Source organism: Nomascus leucogenys, chromosome 18 (assembly GCF_006542625.1).
Source record: "Nomascus leucogenys isolate Asia chromosome 18, Asia_NLE_v1, whole genome shotgun sequence".
NCBI lineage: Eukaryota > Metazoa > Chordata > Mammalia > Primates > Hylobatidae > Nomascus > Nomascus leucogenys.
Genome location: NC_044398.1, coordinates 6,774,582 through 6,799,244, shown reverse-complemented (window position 1 = coordinate 6,799,244; position 24,663 = coordinate 6,774,582). Strand labels below are relative to the sequence as shown.

General features: G+C 34.4%; 1 protein-coding gene across 2 annotated transcripts in view; it reads right to left on the bottom strand.

Annotated features, from left to right (window-relative positions):
• Positions 1 to 14,387: 14,387 nt before the first annotated feature.
• Positions 14,388 to 24,663, bottom strand: part of LCA5 (lebercilin LCA5) — a 54,200-nt gene continuing 43,924 nt past the window's right edge. For both annotated transcript variants that reach the window (XM_003258264.2, XM_030798911.1), the window contains exons 4-8: positions 22,836 to 22,973; positions 21,777 to 21,873; positions 20,822 to 20,964; positions 18,471 to 18,603; positions 14,388 to 17,253 (exon numbers count right to left, since the gene is read on the bottom strand). In XM_003258264.2, the coding sequence (XP_003258312.1) occupies positions 16,391 to 17,253; positions 18,471 to 18,603; positions 20,822 to 20,964; positions 21,777 to 21,873; positions 22,836 to 22,973 (1,374 nt within the window). In that variant the 3' untranslated portion in view covers positions 14,388 to 16,390. The remainder of the gene's footprint in view (positions 17,254 to 18,470; positions 18,604 to 20,821; positions 20,965 to 21,776; positions 21,874 to 22,835; positions 22,974 to 24,663) is intronic.

The window sequence follows — 24,663 nt, the reverse complement described above, 5'->3', positions numbered from 1 at the left end:
TCCCTAAGATTTATAACCCATAGTTGCATAACACGGACTCTGAGAAGCTTGCAGTAAAGAAGTATGCTTAATTTTGTTTGCCCAAGTGTTTCCCAAATTCATTTCAGAATGACAGTCATTATTTGGGAAATACTAATTTACTTAATTATGAGGGGAAAAGTATAGTGTCAATATAACTAAGAAAACATTTGAAACTTCAAAAACAAAAGATCAAAATTTACAAAGTGAAGACAGATACAGAAGAAAAACCAGTAAGCAGTAAAACCAACAGAGTTAAAGTCTAAGTAACTGTTAATACAGTTATTAAATTTAGTATATGCATATCAAGTAAAAGTCTTGAAAGGGAATGTAAAATAATAATAACAATATGAATTTACATTCCTATAACATTTGAACAAAAACTAACAAATGGGAAAGGGAGAATGAAGAAAATAGGATAATTTTTATATCTTCCACTGAGAGGGTCAACAGATTTGGGTTATTCTTGACACAGAGAGAAAAATTTAGGAAATAAATAACTGAGTGAACAAGTGTTTAATGATGAGGTAATATAAAAGTGCTATGATTAATAACATTCAAATCAATAGAGAGAAAAAACAAAACCTAACAGAGGAAAAAAAAAATCAAGAACTTCAAGTATTAGCTGGTTAATGTTAAACAAAACCAAGCAGTGACAACTCTAAGTATAACAAGCAAAAAACACTTATGCTGGCTTTTAAGGAAATCCAAATATATGCTCTTTATAAGAACATATCAAAGACAATACCATATAGAAGGCATAAAATAAATCAAGGGATGAACAAAAATATGAGACATGCAAACCAAAGAGAAGTAGGGGGTCTTGATGTCAACACCAAAATAAAATTCAAGGTAAAAGAAATTACTTGAAGCAAAAGGGAGACTTTTATGTTGCCAAAAATTACACAATAATGACAAAGGGAAGTGATACTATTATCTCCCTCTGAGTGCTCCCCCTGATAAGTGTTAAGTGTTAAGGTGCACCTCCAGAAGTGCCTCCCCTTAGCTCTCATTTGTTCCTTCCACAGGGATAACTTATTTGATCAGTGAAATCAGAAAAGGATCATTCTGCATTCATGGACTCCTCTCATTGACACACTCGCTTACCCATCTGAAAACAGCATGAGTTCTGTGTGGAAACTTCCCTGAATCATACAATGGTAAAATTAAAGTCTGGCTTTGGAAAAATTCAGCCCTCCCCACCTAAGCCGTCCAATGAACAGTAAAACAGTGTGCTTGCTCTGCAGACACGACTTCAAGATACACTCCCAAGCATGCTCTTCCAATCACATTGTTGTTCCTATCCCTACTATTTAAAAATTCTGGGGCAACCACCTTTTCTCATCTACCTTTATTTATGACTAAATAAAGTGAGTAAGTAGTGGAAAGTCTTTTTTGGTTAGAAATTCAGTCCTGAATTAGAGAAGCCCCTAATTCAGTGTAGCATGCAAGGAAGCTAATATTTCGTCTGATCCAATCCAATTTGAGATTCTTTCTCAATTAGTTTATAAACTGGAAAGGAAAGAATTGTGAGTAATTAACACCCTCCAAACCTCCAAAATGGGGACCATTAACTTTATTGAAAATACATTAAAGAAATATATAAGAGGAAATTGACAAAATCACATTTTATTTTCATTTTTATTTGTAAATAAATAGAGAGGGGGTCTCGCTATGTTGACCAGGCCTCAAGTGATCCTCCCATCTTGGCCTCCCAAAGTACTAGGATTACAGGAGTAAACCACCATGCCTGGCTGACAAAATAACATTTTATAAAGGAAATGAATGCTCTCTTTCAATCTTTAATTGAGCAAAAGGACAAAGAGCAGAACTGAAATTTGTATTCTACAGAGTTCTCATCCTTTTCATGTATTCATTAAAAAAAAATCTGCAAAATTGATCATATACTAAGCTCCAAATAGAATCTCAACAAATTTCAAAAAGTACCAATTCTACTTGCCATATTCTCTAACTATAAAAACAAAATCAGAAATTAACAATACAAGACAATGACAAAATAACATTTAAAATGGATCCGAAATATAAAACAATCTTAACTGTCTGGTCACAGAGGTAATTAAAATCACAGTTTAAGATACTGGAATTGTATCAGATGCCTCCTGTGTACCACCTCACATCCTCTTGGTCTCATCTCTGATTGCAGTTATATCTGTGGCAAATATTTCCACATAGGTTGCAAACTGTTTTGTGCACAGGGCAGCTCACCTAAAGAGTTAGTCATACTCAGCACTCACGGATTCTCAACTAGGAAGTGTGAGAAGGAGTCAATGGAGGAATACTTCTCCCCTTTGAGGAGACAATTCCAAGACACATTCAGTACAATCCTCAGAATGTCCTTATCAATTCACTAATGAACGCACATATTGGAGTTCCCTCCTTTCCTTGTTTTCTCTGGCCCCTCACTCCCACTTTCTGGGATCACCTCCCCAGCCAACTACTTGTACACAAGCTCTTGTCCCAGGCTTACCTTTCCCTTTCCCTGGAACATAAGTAAGTCAAGTACGGTCCTGAAAAGCGAACCATCAGGGTGGTATCTGGAGCCAAATTTACCAGTCAGATGGCGAAAAGAATTTCACTGTGGTGAGATGAACTTCAAATAACAGAGGGATGACTGGGGACGTTACGGCAATAAGATTGCCTATAAGCACTGAATATATTTAACTACAGGATAAAGACTAAAGCAAATGCAGAATAAAGTATCAGAACAGAGTGCAAATGTTTTATGTCTTGATGGTGTGAAAATTACAAAACTAATAAAAGTTGGGAAAAAAGGAGAAAAAATAGCAGCTAAAATAAGTATATTGCTTTCCTTATTTGTAATGGTTTAGAGTTGAAAGGTATCATTTAAAGCTGACAAACCAAGTCGTAGAAATATAAAAATATTTAACAGTATAAAGAATAAGAAAGATAATATTATCAACTAAAATCTATTGTTGAAGAGAAGGAGTCATGAAAAAGAAACACACTAATTTTCAACACTGCTGAATATGGAACTTATAGATAGTGCCCAAAGTAATAGAAGATCCAGGGTATTAGGCACGAGAAAAAAAACCGACAGACTTTTCTTAATATCAGAAAAAAATACACACACAGAAGAAGATAAACCATACAGTGAAATATATTTTAAGCACTGCTAAAGCAGAGTACATAAAATAATACGATGGAATAAAGATCAAACGTATATGAATATCAATAAATGTCAAGTTACTTAACTTACACATTGAAAAAAAGATTTTCAGACTGGATCACAAAACCGTCCAACTCTGTGTTTTATACAAGATACACACCTAAAACAAAACGATACAGAAAGGTTAAAAATAAATACTAGGCAAGCGCCCCTCAAAATAAAAATAGGATCAAGATCTTAATATCAAAAAAGGTAGAATTCAGACCAAAAAACAAGCAATAATCTACAAAAATAAGGACTTTCTTAAAGCCAAAGGGCACAATTTACAGTGAGGGTATAATTATGAATCTTTAATGCATCAAATAACACTTGCATATCAAATAAAACAACCATTACAGAAATTACAAGGAGAAATAGAAATACATTCTACTAACATAATTCACCACATTACATTCAGACAATCATAGCCTATCTGTGGCCACCAAAAAAGCATATGGAAAACAACTGAACAGCCAGTTTTTATTATAAATACTCAAGTAAAATGGGAAAAGATGTATATTTGCCTAACATAATAAATCTATCTCAGCCCAAAAGTCAGCATCATGCTTAAAGGGAAAAGAGGAGAAGGCAAACCAACTAAAAAATATGTACAAGACAATTATGACCTCTATCACCATTATTATACAATACTGTGCTGGAGGAAGAAGCCAATGCAATTAGCCAAGAGAAAGAAATTAGAGAGATTTAAAATGGAAATGAGGACTTAAAACTATCATTATCAAAATTATTATGTACCTGGAATACTAAAAAAATAGCTTTTACATATACAAATGCTAATGAGATAAGATATGAAAGACCACATTAACAATGGCAACACAAAGGATTAAAAATCTATAGAATCACAAGAAATGTCTAAGACTTATACGAAAACAATAACTACAACAAAACTTTAAAACATTACTGAAGTATAGAGAAGAATTAAACAAATGGAAACATATACTATATTCTTTGCTAGGTAGACCAAACATTACAAAAGCATTGATTTAATATTTAAATAAAAGCACCAAAATGTTTTTTTAAAAAGCTAAACAAAATGATACTAAAGTTTATAGGCAAAATGTATACATAAAGGAATGAAAAACTTAAGATGAGTAACAGGTTGGAGAGTCTAGTGTCACTAAATATTAAAATATAATTTACAGTTTCAAACATTAAAATAGGGCGATACTGGCATATGAATAAACAGGCAATCATTGGAACAGAATAAAAATTCCAGAAATAGATCCAAATACATAAAATAATTTAGTATATAATAAAGGTGTAATTTCTAATCAAACTCAAAGATAGGCTTTTTAACAAATGGTATCAGGCTAGGTGGATTGCCACTTGGAAAAAATTAGTTAAAGCTGTATCTCACAGCATATATATGTATAAACTCTATAGAAAATAAAACTTAGAATGTTAAATAAAAATTAGAGAATCCTTTTATAACCCTAGAATGATTAAAAATAAATGACTGATAAATTTTACATAAAATAAAAAAGTAAGCATGGTAAAAAGAAAAAATACAATAAGCAAAATCAAAAGATAAGAGGTGATTTGGAAGAAAAGTTTTCAAGTCACATCACAGGTAATTGACTAATCTATCTAATATATAACTCAATCTTAGAGATAAAGATCAATAATCTAATGGTAAAATGGGGAAATAATATGAATAAGTAGTTCAGAAGTATATGGCTCTTAAATGCAATCTCCAATTAAGGGAAATGCAAATTTCCTTACAAATATTGAGCTATCTATCAAAAGGGCATAACAGGCACTTACATTGATGAGTGTGTAAATTGGTTAAAACCATGATGGAAAATATTGTAGTGTCTGTTAAACTAACAAATGATATACCTTCGGATCCATCAATTCCATTTCTGGAAATTTCTCCTACAGCTATACTTACACACAAGTAAAACTAATGTACAAAGTCATTTAATGAAGCGTTATCTGTAATAGCAAAGACTGGAAGCAACCCAAATACCTATCACAGGAGGGCTGGTAAATTAATGCTGGTATATCCATAAAAATTGATTAGCATGAAGCTATCTCTTAAAAGTGAAGAGGCTTTCTATGTAATGATATGAAAGGATCACTGTATTACTCTCTTAAGGCTACTGTGACAAATTACCACAAACTGGGTAGCTTTAAAACAACAGAAATTAGAATATTCTCTTACAGTTCTGGAGACTAGAAGTCTGAAATCAAGGTGTTGGCAGGGTCATATTTCCTTGAAAGGCCCTAGGAAAGATGCTTCTCTCTGAGCTTCGCGTGGTTACTGGCAATTCTTGGTGTTCCTTGGCTTGCAGACATCACTCCAGTCTGCCTCCATCTTCACAAGGCATTCTCCTCTGCACTAGGGCTTGATTAAATAACTGGGTACTACAGCTAGTCGAGTTGACATATAGACTAACCACCACAATAAGAAATATAATGAATAAAAATAAATCAATATACACAATAGTATATACAATATGCCATATTTACAAGATGGAAAGAATGACAGTTCATATTGTATTTGCACAAATTTTGGAAATGTCACTGGCTCTCAAGAAACCAATGAAAATAGTTTTTTCTTAAAATATTTATGTACATTCATAACTAGTTAGACTAAGGACAGGGAAAGGAACAAGAATGTATTGTATACCTTTTCATATCATTTTTGATTTCTGAATCATGGAGTGTATTACCTAGCCAAAATGTTTGATTTTTAAAAAAGAACATAAAATAGTAAGATATGTGGTGCTGATACAGAAAAAGGAGGATCATTAGAACAAGATACAAAGTCCAGAAGTGTACACATACATACATGGACACACACACACACACACACATACACACACACACACACCAAAAACGGCATTTTGGATGAGCTGGTTGAACTTTAGGTTAATTTTATGTTCTTTTGCTTATCTGTATTGTCTATTTCCTCTATCAGCTTGTTTCTTTTGCATGAATAGAAAAACAATTTAAAATGTCTTTAATACCATTTGGCAAGTTTGGCAGAGGCAAACAATTAAGGATCGAAGCGTTTTTAGAATAAAAAAATTCTCATTTTCCTAAAAATGTTTAAAACTGATTGCCTCCCCTATTAAAGAAAACATTTTTTATCTTGAAGGATTTGCAGAGACAGGGGAATGAAGAAGGGCCAGCAACTTAATTAATTGTACAACTCAGATATTTATGAAATTCAAAATTAACAGGGAGAAATGAGCTTTAGGAAAACCATTTCCAAAGTGGAAGCTGTTTGACATGATCATTTCTTTGTTATTATTGTTTGTATTCATGCTTTTTACACACTGGGTAATCTTGTGCACACACATGGCTACAAATTCCACAAACGTATGATTAAGACAAAGATCAATATCTTTGGTGTAGATCTTTCTGTTTGCTAGGCATGTCCATGTGGATATCCCACAACAAATTCAACATGTTTAAAATGGAGCTACTCGTGAACCCCTACCTTCCAAATCTGTTTTCCTTATAGTTTCCATTTCAGTCAGTGTCCCTGTCATCTCCTTAGTTATTGGGGGCTTCTTCTCTCTTGCTGTCTCCCACATTCAATTGATTACCAAGTGGTGTCAATTCTCTCTCATAAATAACTCTATCATTCATCTATATAGCATATGCCCACTGACTTTTTCATTATTTCTTATCTGCAATTCCTAAACTGTTCAATCCATCTTCGTTAGTATAGAAGTGCCTGTTTCAAAATGAAAATCTTATGTCATATTGCCATCTACAAATCCTCTTATTATTTCTAGTAAATTGCATTATATAATAGGAGCTCCATAAATGCTTAATAATGAATGAATTAATGTACAACTGCAAGATGGGCAGGAGTAGAATCTGGCATAGTTATTTTCATACTTATTAGCCATAAAACAATTGCTAGAAAAAAATGTCACCCAGATAAAGCCATTTGCTAGTCCTCTGAAACAACTATCCATATCACATCAAACTATTATAGGTGAAGGTCTCTTTTTCTTCATATGCTTCTTGATTTTATTTTACTAAATCAACCAGGGGCAATGGTTGCAATTTATATAAGATTTTGAAATCAATTATACCAATAAATAATAATCATGATAATCACAACAGCATTTTTGCAGAGCTATAGATACAATTGAGATGTATTTGCCAATGGTGATATAAAATTCAGAACTTTTTCAGCTTCAAATTCATATACATTGAGCAACGCAAATAAATACTCTCCCTAAAATAAAAATGACTAATTCTCCATCTCCTAATTGTTATTCAAAACACATTCTGTATAAGTATACCTAAACACATTTTTGCAATACTAAAAGCATCCAGAGATATATAGCACTTACCTTGCTATCAATTTAAATGCAATCCTCAGCTGTATTTTTATGAATTAATAAAAATGTTATTTGGGCAATCTGGGTTTTGCAGTTATTCAAGAGAATTGTATCTTTAAGAGAATATCCTAGCAACCTCTCAGCAGCTAAGAAAAAAACTCAACTGACCATGTACACTGATTTAATTAATGCTGCTGGACTACATCAAACTTTGCAGTTAGTCAAAAAGACACTTAAAAACAGAAGCAGAAATTAAGCTACAGCTGAAAATGAGAAATACTGGTGAAGGGTACTAAGAGAAAAATTTCATAACTAAATGAGAACTCTTTACTCTGTAGAATGTTTATCAATAAGCAGAGTAACAAGGAAATTGATGAAGTTACGACTCCAGTGGGGGTGTCAAAACCAATATATTCATTACTCTAACAGATTGCTAGTCCCAGAGCCAAAATTACATTGGGATAATCACAGTTTTACGGATACATTCAAAACTTGCAACACCACTACATTTTCACTGGCCTGTCAGACTGTACATTTTCTAGTGGAGATGCATTTTATGGCACCTGAGCCTCGGAGAAAACTGCTTCTCTCTTCTGCATTTGGAAATAGACCTATTTTCATCCCCACCCCTCCTCCACTCCATCAATATTAATATTTTATATGGCCTGATACTTGGCACCATATAAACAGATTACACAGAAACAGGTCTGTTCTATATGAAATGGGTTTTGTTTTTGTAAGACAAAAAAAATTTAAAAAGCCAAAGAAAGAAAGACATATGAAGACTTTATATAGCAAACAAAATTCAAACATGATCGACTATGTTAGTAAATAAACACTTCTTCTAGATGTACGTAGGAATTCTTGTTTATATACCTTTGTCTTCACATACACTGAGGAGTTGGATACATGAGAAGCGGGAATACTTAATTCTGTCTCATTTTTCTTTTTTTGAAATATTCCCTGTATATTGGCTAATTTAGATAATTTTAATATTTTTTTTATTATACTTTAAGTTCTAGGGTACATGTGCACAACGTGCAGGTTTGTTACTTATGTATACATGTGCCATGTTGGTGTGCTGCACCCATTAACTCGTCATTTATATTAGGTATATCTCCTAATGCTATCCCTCTCCCCTCCCCCAACCCCACAACATGCCCCGGTGTGTGATGTTCCCCTTCCTGTGTCCAAGTGTTCTCATGGTTCACCACCTATGAGTGAGAACATGTGGTGTTTGGTTTTTTGTTCTTGCGACAGTTTGCTGAGAATGATGGTTTCCAGCTTCATCCATATCCCTACAAAGGACATGAACTCATCCTTTTTTGTGGCTGCATAGTATTCCATGGTGTATATGTGCCACATTTTCTTAATCCAGTCTATCATTGATGGACTAATTTTAATATCTTTTAAAGCTCAAGCATAAAAACTACTTGACTGGACCATGAAGTACATACACACACACTCACACATACTTTTCTCAAACTTTCAAAAACCTGAACATTTAAGAAACTTGTTCCATTAAAAAATGAATGTTCACAAAGAACATCAAATTTAAACCACATTGATTTGTTCTTCTTGAGGGAATGCTATAATAATAATGTTTTGAAGCTTTTTCTGAAAGTTTGGGAATCATAGGTTATAATGGAGGAATGCTATATGAACTACCCAATCTTTTTGGTGTTCATTGTTCCAATAGAATTCCTCTTTTGTGACTAGTTCAAATTTTCTGACATGTCAACCATGCAGAACCGACAGTTACAGATCACAACTGGTTCAGTCACAAAATAAAAAAGACAGTGGCTTCTTTCTAGCCCAGACAGTGTGCAGTGTGAGGAGGCAAAGACGAGTCCATATACTGCACCTGCTCTTTGTGATCACAAGCCCTAGATTTAAATATAGAAAAACCTTCCAGGGTAGCCATTTCTGTACATAAAGGAACACCTCCTCACCCCAACGAGTAGCACTTCAGTGGTTCTCAAATGAGCTGCAACAGGACCACCTAGAGGTCTTGTTCAAATACTGGTCGCTGGCCCCTACCCACAGTTTCTTATATAGTAGGTCTGGAATACAGCCAGAGAAATGACGTTTACTTTATTTTTTTCTTTTTTGAGACAGAGTTTTGCTCTCGTTGCCTAGGCTGGAGTGCAATGGCAGCGATCTCAGCCACTACAACCTCCACCTCCCGGGTTCAAGCAATTCTCCTGCCTCAGCCTCCCGAGTAGCTGGGATTACAGGCGCCCATCACCACGTCCGACTAATTTTTTTCTATTTTTAGTAGAGACGGGGTTTCACCATGTTGGCCACGCTAGTTGCTAACTCCTGACCTCAGGTGATCCACCTACCTTGGCCTCCCAAAGTGCTGGGATTACAGGCGTGAGCCACCGTGCCTGGCAAGAACTGACATTTCAACCAAGTTCCCAGAGGGCATTGCTGCAGCTCTGGAGGTCACACTTTGAGAACTATTGCCTAACGTATAAAGTAAGTTTATTTAAATGATGCTGAATATGTTCTTCAAGAGGAAAACGTTAGTTACTGTCCAGGGAAATGCCACAATTTTCTGTCTAGGATGAAAGAGTGCATGATATTATAAAACTAGACTTCAGAAATATGGGCCCCATTTTTCTATATTCTAGACCCTGGTCATAATGTGTAAAGCATTAACACTAACAGATTTTCCTGGCCTATGTTCTTTGGTTGTATTGATCCTATTTCTCTACTGAAAGTTATTTTAGATAAAGAGTATGAAGGTTTGTCCTGATTACTTGGAGTAAATATTACAGGTATCACAGAGATTAGAAGCAAATATTGAGGCTAAATTTAAGACTCTGGGGGAAGTTCTTATAGAAGAACAAAACAAAGCCTCAAATAAACCTTTTTTTCTAGGTGTACTTAGTTTTCAGTAGCTGTGATTGCCTATATAAAAAACTCTTGGGTTCTTTGTTTCAGGGTAAAAGAAAAATCAGGGTAAAAGAAAAATTGGTATTCAGGTCAGTTAAAGAGAGAAGAAAGACAGTCACCATTGGCCATGGTAGTTAAGGAATCCCCGTAGTTCTACTGGCAGGGAGACCATCTTGAATTCTAATGCTTTGCCTTCAGACCACAGTCGGGGCTCCTGATTTGTATCTATTACCCTCCATGGAAATGGCTGGTGAAGCAAAACTATGTGTGTAAAACTGCATCTGCCACAGGCTGCTTGTCCACAAAAGCAGTAAAGCATCTCTATGGAATACCTCCATATGGATCTGTAAAAAAGAGTCCCACTTCAATCAAAGACAGCAGATTATGAGGTAAGATAACACGTGTAGTTTTTAAGATTCCATACTGACAAGCTTCTGTTGTTTTAAAAAAGTTTTGGGTGTTGATACAGAAATTAATGCTAAATAGATAATAATCTCCCTCTAATGACATGCTTCATCATGTTACTTATTCTCTTCTCTCAAAAAATACACGATGTCATTTAATCTTCACAATAACCTTGTAAGATAGGATCAGCTCTATTTCACTTCTGGAAGATGTAAAGAAAAGTTAATTATTTGACAAAAGTTGTAATTAGCAATTGGCAAACACTCCAACCCGACTTCTGACTCCAAAGTCAGTGTTTTTACTATTCTACTCTGGCTGCTGAGTTCTAATTTTTATTTTGTCTTAGATTGAGGTAGACAGAATATAATCACTTATATATGGATATGTATTTCAAAAATGTAGCATTTAGTATGCAAAATACATATTTGGGTCTCTAAGTCTTTTCTATGAATTCTAAAATGTAGATGTCATATCCATCTTACCTACTGCTGATAAATCATTCACCCTTTAATAATCAATGAACTTCACAGTGCAACCCCATCATATCTTATTAGAGAAATGCCTCGTTCCTGGGAATAAGGAGTGCTGAACAAGTAACTAACTCTTAATGTTTATTCCCTATTATTTTTATTTCATATTATTTTTTGATTAAAATTTTTAGTAAAAAAAGAATATTTTTTGTATGTCAAAAATTCCTTCATCAGGGGAACCATGCCTCCTCCATTCCACAAAAATCCTGTTCATTCCATGAAGTGGGTAAGAGTGGGGATCCATTCGTTCCCTGCACAAGACCACCAACCTTAATGCTGAGCACACAGCATTCCTTGGGCCAGTCAGACTTCTGCCACACTAGACTTTCTTTTTGCAGGGGGTGGGAGAAGGGGCATGCCAGATGAAGGAATGATGTGGGTTCAAGGCTACCAACTGTAACAACTGCAATATTATCAAATGTAAAGTTTCTCTGAAAATGAGACCCAGCAGTGGACAAAGTAAGTACTATTATTCGAACCTCCAGATCCAACCACACTTTATTAAGCTTTCTGGATTTGAGACAAAAGTAATTCCCTTATTTTGCTTAAGCTAGTTTGATTTGGGTTTCTGTTACCACTTAGAGAGTCCAGGCCGGGCGCGGTGGCTCAGGCCTGTAATCCCAGCACTTTGGGAGGCCGAGGCAGGTGGATCACCTGAGGTCAGGAGATGGAGACCAGCCTGGCCAACATGGTGAAACCCCGTCTCTACTAAAAACACACAAAAAAATTAGCCAGGCATGGTGGCAGGTGCCTGTAATCCCAGCTACTCGGGAGGCTAAGGCAGGACAATCACTTGAACCCAGGAGGCAGAGACTGCAGTGAGCCGAGACCGTGCCATCACACGCCAGCCTGGGGGACAAGAGCGAGACTTCATCTCAAAAAAAAAAAAAAAAAAAAAAAAGTACTAAAACAAAACTCTTTCTAAAATATTTCTTTAGATTTCTCATATTGAGGCTACTGAATGTAATCTACTACCTGTGTAATCTCATGGGTAACCTATAACATTTATCACAATCTATTAGCTGTAACTGAAAATGGGAATAATAGTACTTATTTGGAAAAACTTTGTGAGGAATAAAGCACATAAAAACGCCAACTGCCATGCCTGGCATTCAGCAAAAATAATTGTTCTCCGCAATTATTATCTTTCCAAAACAACAATAGCAGCTAATGTTCGAGTGCTTCTGGTTCTAAGCAGTTTTTCTTGTATTAATTTCGAGTTAATTAGGTTAGATTACTATGAGGTAGGTGCTCTAATTAGCCATTTTATAAAGAAGAAAACAAAGGTGCAGAGAGGTTTTGTCACTTATCCAAGGATACACACAGACATTAAGGGACAGCTGAGGTATGAATTACCTATCACATTATGCAACCCGAAAGTTCTGTGGGTTTGAAAGTTTCTGGATTTTGTTTTCTCTTTGCTGTGAAGCTGTTAACTCACCTCTCCTTCTTATGTCACTGAACCTGTCTTTAGCAAATCCTTTCAAAATTTAGTTTTTTTTACTCTTCTGTGGGTTAGGAAACAAACTCATCAACCTTACTGCAAATTTATTTATTTATTATTATTTTTTTTACTTCAAGTTCCAGGACACATGTGAAGAATGTGCAGATTTGTTACAGAGGTATATGTGTGTCATGGTGGTTTGCTGCACCCACCTACTGACTTATCCTCTAAGCTCCTTCTCCTCATCCCTGACCCCTCAACAGGCCCGTGTGTGTGTTGTTTCCCTCCCAAATTTAATACCGAATAAAGTAAGGAGAGTTCTAAGTGCAGATAAAAAAGACATAACATACTTAGTACAGAGGTTTTATGATAATTTGGAGGTTTAAAAGCTTTTTCTGCTTATGTCTTGTGCAAAGTATATAGCATTAATGTATTACACATTCATACCTGTATTCTATTTGTTCATTCTTTTTTCCCTACAAGAAACTCATAGTTAGCCATGGTAATAGCAGCTAACGTTTACTGAGTGCTTATAATGTGCCAGGCACCTGCCAAGCATAAACCTAAGTATTTCATTTACCCATAACCACCATAAGAAGTACTATTAAAGACCAGTAACAGCTGAGCAAGCTGTAGTCCGCGGACACACAGGGAACAGTGGGAGGGCAGGGATGGAAGCTTGTGCAGTCTGGCTCACTGTGTTCTTCATCCACTTTGTGAAGACAGGGGCCTGTCTGGTTTACTCTCCACGCTCTCCTGCCATCTAACACGGTCTAGGGCATCCAGAAAGCACTAGTGATTAATTTTTAAAAATTCTCCTAAATAGACTCGCTTGAACCTGGGAGGCAGAGGTTGCAGTGAGCCAAGATTGCGCGACTGCACTCCAGCCTGGGCAACAGTGAGACTGTCTCAAAAAAAGAAAAAACCCAAAAACAAACAAACGAACAAACAAACAAACAAACAAACAAACAAACAACTCCTAAATAAAAGGAGAGCAATTTCAAGTGATATAAAAGGAGACCTTAACATAAGAAAGTTTTGTGTAGAAGGGGAAAAACTTTTTAAGGCAGATTCGTCACAATTTATGGTAACTTCTTTAATCCTAAAAAAAAATCCGTATTATTCCATAATACAAATTTCCCTTCCCCTTTTCATCAGGCAGATTTACATGCTCTATCCAACTAACAACTAGTCGGGGATACCAGAAGCCAAGTATCTCAGAAAATGAGGTGGAAGAGGATGATCAGAAAAACTGCAAGTCAGCCATGGAATAAATTTGTGTTTATTTCACAATTCAATTTAATCCTCTTTACCCTCATCTTTTTTTAAAAAAAATTATGAGCAATATGTGCCATTACGATAGCCATTAAGGGTGAAAGGATTAATTAAAACTATAATTATCTGGTAAGACTAGCATACATGTCTAACCTGATTTAGAGCAAATTCATCTACTTCAACTAAAAATACTCAACATAAAAAAAGGTATAATGAAACAAAAATTAACCCTGCAGGGCCTGTTTCCATTACATATTTTCTAAGTAACCTCAGGTATCACTCAAATAAAGAGTCAAAGGGCATTTTTAATTTTTATTAGTAACAGTTCTGAGTACAAATAAATTTAATCACATTTAGAAAAAAAAATAATTTACCCTGTAAGGTTTGTTCATAAGGAAAACCCTGTTTTGTACCTTTTGATCTCCAATTTTAATGCTTAATATCATAATGCCTTTAAATCTATAACTTAACTTTAGGTTTAATTTTAATAATTCTGTCTTGTTGCATCTTGTTAAAGAGATCATCAGGTAGAAAAAAAGCAAAAAACTAATTTAAATGACGTGAATAAAAAACTTAACTAAAAAGTTTTAAAAGCCTTTAAAACAACCTAAAAATTAGAATACTTTTGGCAGAAAAATTAGCAGCTAGGAACAAAATCAACATTACATAATATTTTACCAAGAACTGCATTACAAATACTATTGTTTTACATATATTAGAATGATCTGCAACATATTATAGTAAATGGTTATACATATCAGAGATACAAATCTATTAAGAAAACTTTTTGATATAGTTTAGTACTTTTGAGAGATTCTGTTCCCAATAAATGAAAGGAACACAATTTAGAAGATGATAGGAGGTACATCTTTTAATTGGAGACCTAACCAGGTAAGTCTTGACAAATAGTCATGCAATGAAATTCAATAATACACATTTATAAGAACTCGGAATAACACAGTAACTCCTTCCCCTCATCAGTATGTATGACTGCAACAGAAATCATACTACGAGCAGATGCTAGTAAATTCTTGAAAAAAACAGCTCACTTTAGAATAAGTGCCAATCTAAATTTTTTATTCTTCCCAACACACTACTTCCACCACTCTTCATTTTAACAGTGTTTTCTCCTTGGCTGGTGGTATATTACTGCTTTTTAAAGACCAATCATACCCGGCATGATCCAAGGTCACCAACTTCTCTATAAGCTGAAGTGAATTACAAACAGCCAAAAGACCAATGCATTTAAACAGAAAACTATCCACTCTAATCAGCAAGGCAGAAGTCCTATGTCTAAAACACTTCTATCCAAAGTTGCTTTAAAACTAATCCTGTAATTCCAATAGTATTACACTATTGTTGTCTCCTTGGTTTGAGGACAAGTTCAAATCTTAAAAGCATTAATATTTCCAAATTATATTACTCTGGACATAATTGAACTGAAGATCTTTCTATAATATATTGGGATAAAGTTTCTTCTATTCTTTGCAGTTGGTATGTATTTCTACTATTCCTTGCATTTGGCATGAAATCTTACACCCAGTCACTGAGACACAAAGAGTGCAGGAGAACAAGGAGAGGAATTACAATGTACCCAAGCTTCTGCGGGCTATGACAGAGAGCAACTGTCCTTGCAAACAAAGAAACGTCTTCTGAACTCAACGTAATATTCTAACAGAATCGTAGGTAAGTGATTTCAGTAAATACTGAAACTGGGAAATGAGTAGTGTCTAGCTGTGGGTACTTTCAGAGGAATGGGAAATCCCCATGTCGTGACTGCTATCACTCAAGAGTAGCTCAGCACTGCCATGTAAGATAGGGACCCCTGGCCCTATCCATAAAGGGAAGGGCTCCCTAAGAAGCACTGGTTCTCCACCACCCAGAGCTACACTTCCCAACACAGACTTTCACCCTTAATTTTCATTCAACAATTAGTGGGAAGACTGTATTTAGCTCAGTGAGAATATGATCAAAAATAAATATATAAATAGGGATAAAAGTAGAAAAGGAATACCACCTCCAGTGCAGTTAGACTTGCCATAGCACTGGATGAAGAGTTAAAATCTATTTCATTTTTCAAGACACATTTTTATTTTTGGTTTCATTCAAAAAAGCCTCCTCCATTCTTGGCAAACTATCTATGTGGTATATGTATGATCTACTTCTTTTTAACCGCATTGTATTTAGCTATTAAAATCGTTCCTTAATAAGGACATTTTAGCATTAAAAAGTCTAAATGTTTATAATACTGTATTAAAATATTTCAATATTTACAATTAGAAAAAATGTATACTCCAGTCAGTCATCTCAGTGCTACTTCTTCAATTTCATCTTCTACAGAATCAGCTGCTTTTACTGCTGGTTTATCGTCTGCATGTTTTAATTGGTGTCTATTTGGATTAAAACTTCTTCCTTCACTGAGGAAAAAGTCTTCATCTTCATCATGTTCTCGATCTCTGCTGCCTTTATTCCCAGGGAGAAAATTTAGAGGGTCAATGTCTCCTTTACCGGAAGCCACAGAATTTGGGTCACTGCTTTTGGAGGAAATGGTGCTGCTACCACTGGCACCAAATAACTGTTCCATCAAATTAGCTTTTTTCTCTTTTCTTGTAATTAAATCTACACCATCTTTACTAAGTTTTTCCATACTGCTTCTTTGGAAATCCAAAAAACTACTTTTTTGACTAAATGGATTTGACCTCTCTGATGTTTTTGCAAACGAAGGCACGTAGCTACCAAATGCAAACTCATTAGGGAAGGCTGGACTTCTAACATTTCCTGAATTCTGGCCTTCTCCTTTTGGAGTTGAGAAACCAATGTCTTGCAAATGATGCCCATTAAATAATCTCTCTGAGGATTCAGAGAACCTGTATGTTTTGGAGCTTCTCTCTGGGGAGTGTAGTTTCGATTCAAAATCAGGTAACAATGGCAAAACAGGGTATTTTAGATTTCGAGAATCTTGGAGTTCTCTGTCAATTTCATTCAGTTTAGCAAGTAGCATTTCTCTCTTCAGTCTTTCTTCTTCCTCTCCTTGCAATTTCTCCATATTCTGAATTGGATACATTCCTAGTTGGTACCTTCCAGTTTCCCACTCTGGCTTTTCTTCTCTTTCCAGTAAAGATGTCTTTTCTTTTTGCTTTTTATCAAGTTCTTTTCTTTCCCATTCTGTATGAAATCAAATTTTTTAAATGGGACTTTGTAACAGTCAGTATTTTTAAATAGGAAAACTATCAAATTTTATAAAACAACCATATTTAATTTGGGTATTATAAATCAAGTGAGAAAAGACATCATAAATTTCATTTCTATACTTGATATTCTGGGATTAGAGAATAATATACTTAATACATATTGCATTTAAGATTCTCATTTATAAAAAAATTTGTTCTTCGAGATACTGGTGGAGAAGAAAGGTTCTTTGCCTATTTTTTATAACTAATATAATGCTGTATGGTAGGGATGGATGGATGGATAGATGGAGCAAAGACTCTACACTTAAAAATAAATGAAACCTTTCAATGTCATATCCTGAGATAGACTTATATGGTATTCTGACAGAAGATGCATTAACTTGAATCTAATTAAGAGAAAACTTCAGACAAATCCAAAATGAAGAACATTCTATTTTTAAAAATGGGTCTATATTCATCAAAAATGTTAATCTCTCACACACATTCTCTTTTTCCTTCCCTCTCTCTCTCTCTCTCCATATATATATGTAACAAAAATCTCTAGATTAAAGAAGACTGAAGAGATACGAACACTAAATGCAATTCATGATCTTGTACCAGAGGGAAGAAAATTCTGTCAAGAACAATATTGTATCAACTGACAAAATCATAATATGAATGATAGATCAGATAAATGTGTTGTGTCAAAGTTAAATTTCCTGAAGTTGAAAACCACATTAGAATACAGTCTAAGAGAATGGCCTAGTTTGGGGAAATATACATACAAGTATTTAAAGGTATGGGCATGACACAACTCACTCACAAATAGCTCTTTAGCTATTCTTGCCACTTTAACTTTGAAACTACTTCCAAATGAAAAAATTAAAAATTTTAAAATATGTAAGAACACTACAAGTATAGTAACTTTAGTAAATGGCATCTGAATTCTACTTCATCAGAATTTTCTGAATGCAACTTGTCCTTATTCCCTAACCCTAAATAGCAAATGACTTAGAGTGTTCAATTTTTTTCTTTCCTTAATAACATTATTCAAATGTGTACGGCTCCTGATAAGCCATCCCCTACCACTGTATCTACCTTTCTTTGTTCTACCTAACCAATTCACAGTTAAGCTGGAAGATATTAGAAGACGCTCACTCTTTCTCAAGGGATGCTGACTTGTCACATGCTTAAACAAACTCTTTTTCTTACCATCCTCCAGCTTTTCAACCTCCTGTTTTACGACATGGAGTTCTTCATCTTTAACAAATTTTTCTTCTCTTTCCATAATTGGGTTTAGAATCCCTGCTTCTCCATGCCTGTCTTGCTTTTGCGATTCCAAGTCCTATTATACGTTAAAAAAAATGCAAGTTCACAAATTATAGAAAAGGGGGGGAACTAAACAACACAGATTTATCCATTAAACATTATTACCAACTAAGTTAAAAATGAATGCAAATTTTCAATTAATGAATCAGTAAATCACAAGTTATCACTCCTTGAAAAATTCTTCAAAACCACACAGGATTATTTCCGTTAAAATTGTAAAGAAGCATTTATACAACGTATTAGAACCAGTATAACTGAAGTAAAGCCAAAACGGTACATAAAATTCTGAAGAGACAAGTTTCAGAAGTATCCTTGCTTTGTGCATTTTCACCAAAAATCTGATTAATTCAGTCAACCAGAAATGGCTATTCGCCAACTATGTGCATCAAGTGAGATGTTGTTGAACTATAACATGAGCAGTGACAATACTATGTCCAAGCCTCCAATTAATATAATTTATAATATTCAAATCAAATAAAAATGTTACAAACTTAAAATTCCTTGTTTCCTATGGTAAATTTCAAATATATGGGTGTGTGATTTTTCTTAATAAAAGTGAAATATCTATTATTAGTAAAGACTTGTCTAGTATCCATTTTCATTTTTAGTAACAGAATCCTGTGAGTTTTAGCAGGACAGAGAGCTGCTTAGCTGGAGACTACATTTGCTACCCTCCCTTGCAGCTAGAAAGGACTAAGGTGAGTGAAGTACATGTGCAACTTCAGATCACATTTATAAAACCAAATGCTGCTTGCCCTCCATTTCCTTGTTGCCCTTTCCCACAGGGTGGAAAGCCAGTTCCAACCATACACAAGAGGGCTACACTCTTTAAAATGGAAGATCAACAAGACAGGGGATGACTACCGTGAAACAAAGCTGTCTACCAACTGTGAACTACCAACTGACTTCAGTCTATTACAAGAGAGAGAAATGTTTATCTCACTTGAGCCACTCTATTAAGTCTTTTTCCAATAGCAACTTAGCTTGTACTCTAACTAAGCTACCATTTGGTGAGGCCCTTTACAGTGGCAGGCTGAGTCTAAAGAGCTTTATAAACATCATGATTATTTCCAATTTCATGTGACTAAAAAAGAAAGAAAAAATAAAAAATAAAAAATTTCATGATTACTCATTGTCACAACCCTGAAAAGTAATCCACCCTCATTTTATACATGAGAAAACTGAGGCTCCAAGAAGTCACACAACTAAAATGTTAGAATTTAACTAAAATGAGAGCTAATTCCAAGGCTATATACTCTTATACTCTTTTCACTATACCAGGTTTCTATTCCTTCTGTTGAATGTATACTAAAAAGACCTACATTTTAGTCCTTTTAAAGTTAACAATTACTTTGTTATTCCTCACTTTGTGATTTCAAAAAGACAAATCAACATGATCTAGTCTCAATGACAGTACAAATACAGAAACACACTTGGCGGATACAACTAACTTGTCTGAATTATCAAACAAAAATAAATAAACGTATAAAAATCTAGAATATACACAGAAATCAAATCAGTTCATCCTTTCTGTTTTATACCTCAAGAAGAGACCTCAGGGTCACTGGGAAACTTATAAGGTATAGAAATATACCATTGTATGAAATATGCTAGGTTGCCGATATGCTGTTTTCTTTGGAGTTTAAGTTGTAAACACTAAAGATAACACTCTCTTAGAGAAAGAGACTTTCAGTGATTCAGAATGAAGGTCCTTTTAAATGGAAGTCCAACAGAGACCCCTTGAATTCCACTCTAATTTGAACAGGATAAGGTCAGATTCCATTGCAATAACCTTGTTCATTATTCAGTCAGTTAACATGTAAAATTCTCCTATATAGAGGACCAAAAAAAAAAAAAAATTAAACCTAGTCAAATTCTAACAAATCATTTGAAAACTACTATTACTTGCTACTAAACATAAAAGTACTGCGGGTTTTCCAAGACTATCTCGGTACATAAGAGAAACTTAGAAGGCAAATTCTTCTCTTCTGCCCCCAACCCAAGAGGCACAATCCATCATTCTGAAGCACCTGAAATATGTGATGTAAACTAAAAGAGTCAAGCCAAAGGAATTTTATAAAATACACGATACCTCTTTCCCTTCAAAAAGGCTAGTTGCATATTCATATAGACATAGTACTAGCTTCATCGCTGAAATTTCAAAATGTCTGATACTGTGTTTTTAGGAGTAACTTCAGACCGAGTTTGGTACATAATAATACTGCTAAACTCACCAAAGTAAGATGTTCTGGTTCTTCCCATTTGTTTTTGTAACACAAAATTGTTTCTGGTGTTAAAGGATATTCTTCTGGCTTGAAGTCTTCCATGGTTTGTACTCCTTTTGTACACAGGTCTGCAAAATCACTCTGGCATGCAGCTACAGTGAAAATTATTTTTTAAAAATTATTACAATGAATAATGCTAAAATATATGGAATTCAACTGGCATGTATATATATATATATATATATATGCCTGTGTGCGGGCATATACATGTACATTTATATGCACTTCATTTAAATGGTGAATATATATATTCACCTATATATATTCATTATATAAATATAATGCATGTTTTGCTCAGCTTGGTTAATACTATTTTTGTTTCTAGGATTTACTGGCAATTATATGATTTGGGGAGAATTCTGACTCTAAATCCTTTAAATTTCATAACATTTATACTTTAAAATCTTGCAATTCACATAAGAGGGAAATTATACTTTTGTTAAAAAAGAAAGTAAAACTACAAATAACAATACAAAGTATTTATAGGTGAAATCAACTGACAGCTAAGATTTACTTTAAAATACTCTAGAGAAAAGTAAAAAAACAGATGAAATAAAACTGGTAAAAAGTATAACTGTTAAAGCTACCTGACACGTAAATGAAAGTGCATCATATTACTCTTTCTACTTCAGGGTATATTTGTATATTTTCAAAAACATTAAAAAAATTATAATAAGGAAATTTGAAAAAGTTATGTAAAACAATTTTAATGGCGTCACTTCAGGGGAAAAAACGGAGAAAACTGAAAAGGATTTCTGAAAATTATTAGAAAATTTAAATTGTAACAAATACATTTATTTTAAATATATTTCAATGAGGTTCTTTCCCTTCCATTTCAGAATTATTGTACTATCACTAAATAATAGCAATAGTATCAGTTTTTGAACAATCATATTTACTATACCATTTTTTCTTAATGCAAGTTCTTTCTCTTTATTTGGAGAGGACTTTGGCAGACGATTAGAATATATATTTTTTATATCCAGTTCTCTCTCCTTTTCCTGAAAACAAACACAATACAATTAAGGAAGTAGAGCCTCTGCTTAAAACAAAACAAAACCCCTCACTTTGTCATCTGGTATTTTCTTACCATATTGAAAGATACCTGGTTCAGCTTCCTTTTGTAACTACCAAACTATAGAAAGAAATGTCTCCAGCATACTGAGGTTAGGATAGAGCAATAACTTTCCCTAAAAAGTCTAATATGTCCTGGAAATTAAAAAAATTAAGGCAAATTTCATTTTCTACTCATTCTTACCTGATATAGCTAGTACTGTCTTAACTGAGACACAGAGACAAATAATTTAGTTAGTATCTCTCAAATGTAAGTTCTGAAATATTGATGAGTTAAAAATTAGACCACTCTTTTTATACACAGGCATACTTGACCATTTTGGGGCTGTGGCTTTTTCTGAGAATTTGATTAACAAAAAGAAAACGTAAGATAGTACGTAATTTTGCACTATGTTACACAAAATTTTGTGCAAAATTTCATTCTATCTAGAACTCATTGATGACTTCTACGTAGAATGAAGAATACCTGTTTTAACAAAATTAAATAATTTGAATACTTTCTCTAAACACTGTGAAAATGAAGGGCATCATTTGAAACAACTTCAAAAATAATAAATCATTGGGTGATCTGAGGAAAAACTGAATTATTCAACCATGCAACACAGTGAAGCTCTAGTTCCCATAATTTTCTTCTATGATTTTATAATTTACTTCAGTTATATCATTTCTATTGGTGTATTCAGTGTTTCACCTTTTTTGTTTTTGTTTTTAATTTCACTTTGTTATAGTGATTATACCAACAAACCTTTTCTAAGTGCTAAAGATAGTATCAGAATTTTGTAAATTATATTGTACCAACTTACAAATATGAATAGTAACATTTAGTGTTTTAAAATATTTAATTTTCATCTAATACACATTATGGAAAACATAATGCAATTTAAAATACCTTTAATTTGTGATATAGTCGCTCTACCTCCTTTTGAAGAACTTTATTTTCATCATGAGCCTCATATGCCCTTTTCCTTTCAGCAAGCAACTGTCGTTGGAAACTGTTAGTACTCAGTTCAAGGTTTTTTGATAGCTCCTATATGTATAAATACATAAAAAGCAGTCAGTCCCTTAAAAAAATTCCAACAATAAAACATAACACATGGCAGTGTCAAAATGATGTTTTTAGTGGTATGTCCAAGACCTACAAATCAGACTGGGCATAGCATTCATGTACATAAGCTGGGAAAGAGATTTACCAACGATTTAGTAAGGTATCAAGCCTATTATTCCTATCTTTGCTTTTCACAGTAATTTGTAAATAAATTCTTAAGGCTGCAATGGTGGCTCATGCCTATAATCCTGCGCTTTGAGAGGCCGAGGCAGGAGGAGCACTTGAGACCAGCCTAGACAACAAAGCAAGACCCCATCTCTATAAAATAAGAGTTTAAAAATTAGCGGGGCATGATGGTGCATGCCTCAGTAGTCCCGGCTACTCAGGAGGCTGAGGCGGGAAGATCACTAGAGCCTGGAAGTTTGCACCAATGAACTGAAGCCTTGGTAGACAGAACAAGACTATCTTAAAAAAAAAAAAAAAAATCTTAAGCACACACACATTGCTTGGGCAAATAATAAGATACCAAGACGGATAAAATGACACAGCACTACCAAAGCTGCGGAGAGTACCTAGAGTAAAACATCTCTAGATAAAAACAATAGCCATTTCCATCCATGGTCTTCAAACACGTTCCATCAAGTTTCTAAAATAATTTATGTTAAAATAACTTAAGTTGTCAAGACACCATTTCTAACTTGTGGGCTTTTTTTAAAAGCATCTTATAGATAGATAGATAGATAGATAGATAGATAGATAGATAGATAGATGGATAGATGGATGATAGATAGATAACAAATATAATAAATGTTCATTACAAGTATAAATAAAATAACAAAGAAAAATAGAAAATAAAAAGCAGTTACAATCTCATTACATTGTGATAATCACTGCCAACATTTTGATGCATATAATTTGAGACTTCGATGTATCTTTCTCAGTAAATAAAACCATAAATACCTAAGTCAATATACTGTAATAACACAATCTTTTTCAATGGAATAGTATTGTACTTTACAGATTATCATAATTTAACTAAATTCTGCTGTTCAATATTAGGGTGCTCCAATTTTTCCTAGAGTGAACATCCTAATACATATAACTTTAATCATGTATTATTTCCTCAGGGTAAATGTTAAGAAATAAAGTGTCTTAGACTTTATCTAAATCAAGAACTCCTGACCTTTGAAAGGTCCCATTAAGCAAATGAAAAGATAAGCCACAGACTAAGGAAAATATGTGCAAATCCCCTTTCTGCTAAAGCAGGAGTCCCCAACCCCTGGGCTGCAGACTGCTACTGGTCTGTGACCTGGTAGGAACTGGGCTTGCACAGCAGGAGGTGAGTGGCAGCGGGGGCAAGCGTGAGCATTACCACCTGAGCTCTGCATCCTGTCAGATCAGCAACAGCACTAGATTATTATAGCAGCACAAGCCCTATTGTGAACTGTGCCTGCGAGGGTTCTAAGTTGTGCTCTCCTTATGAGAATCTAATGCCTGATTATCTGAGGTGGAACAGTTTCAGCCTGAAACCATCCCCCTCAACCCTGTCCATGGAAAAATTGTCTTCCACGAAATCAGTGCCTGGTGCCAAAAAGGTTGGGGACTGCTGTACTAAAGGACTGGTATGAAGAAATGTACAGAGTTATCCCTCTGTGTCTGTAGGGGATTGGTT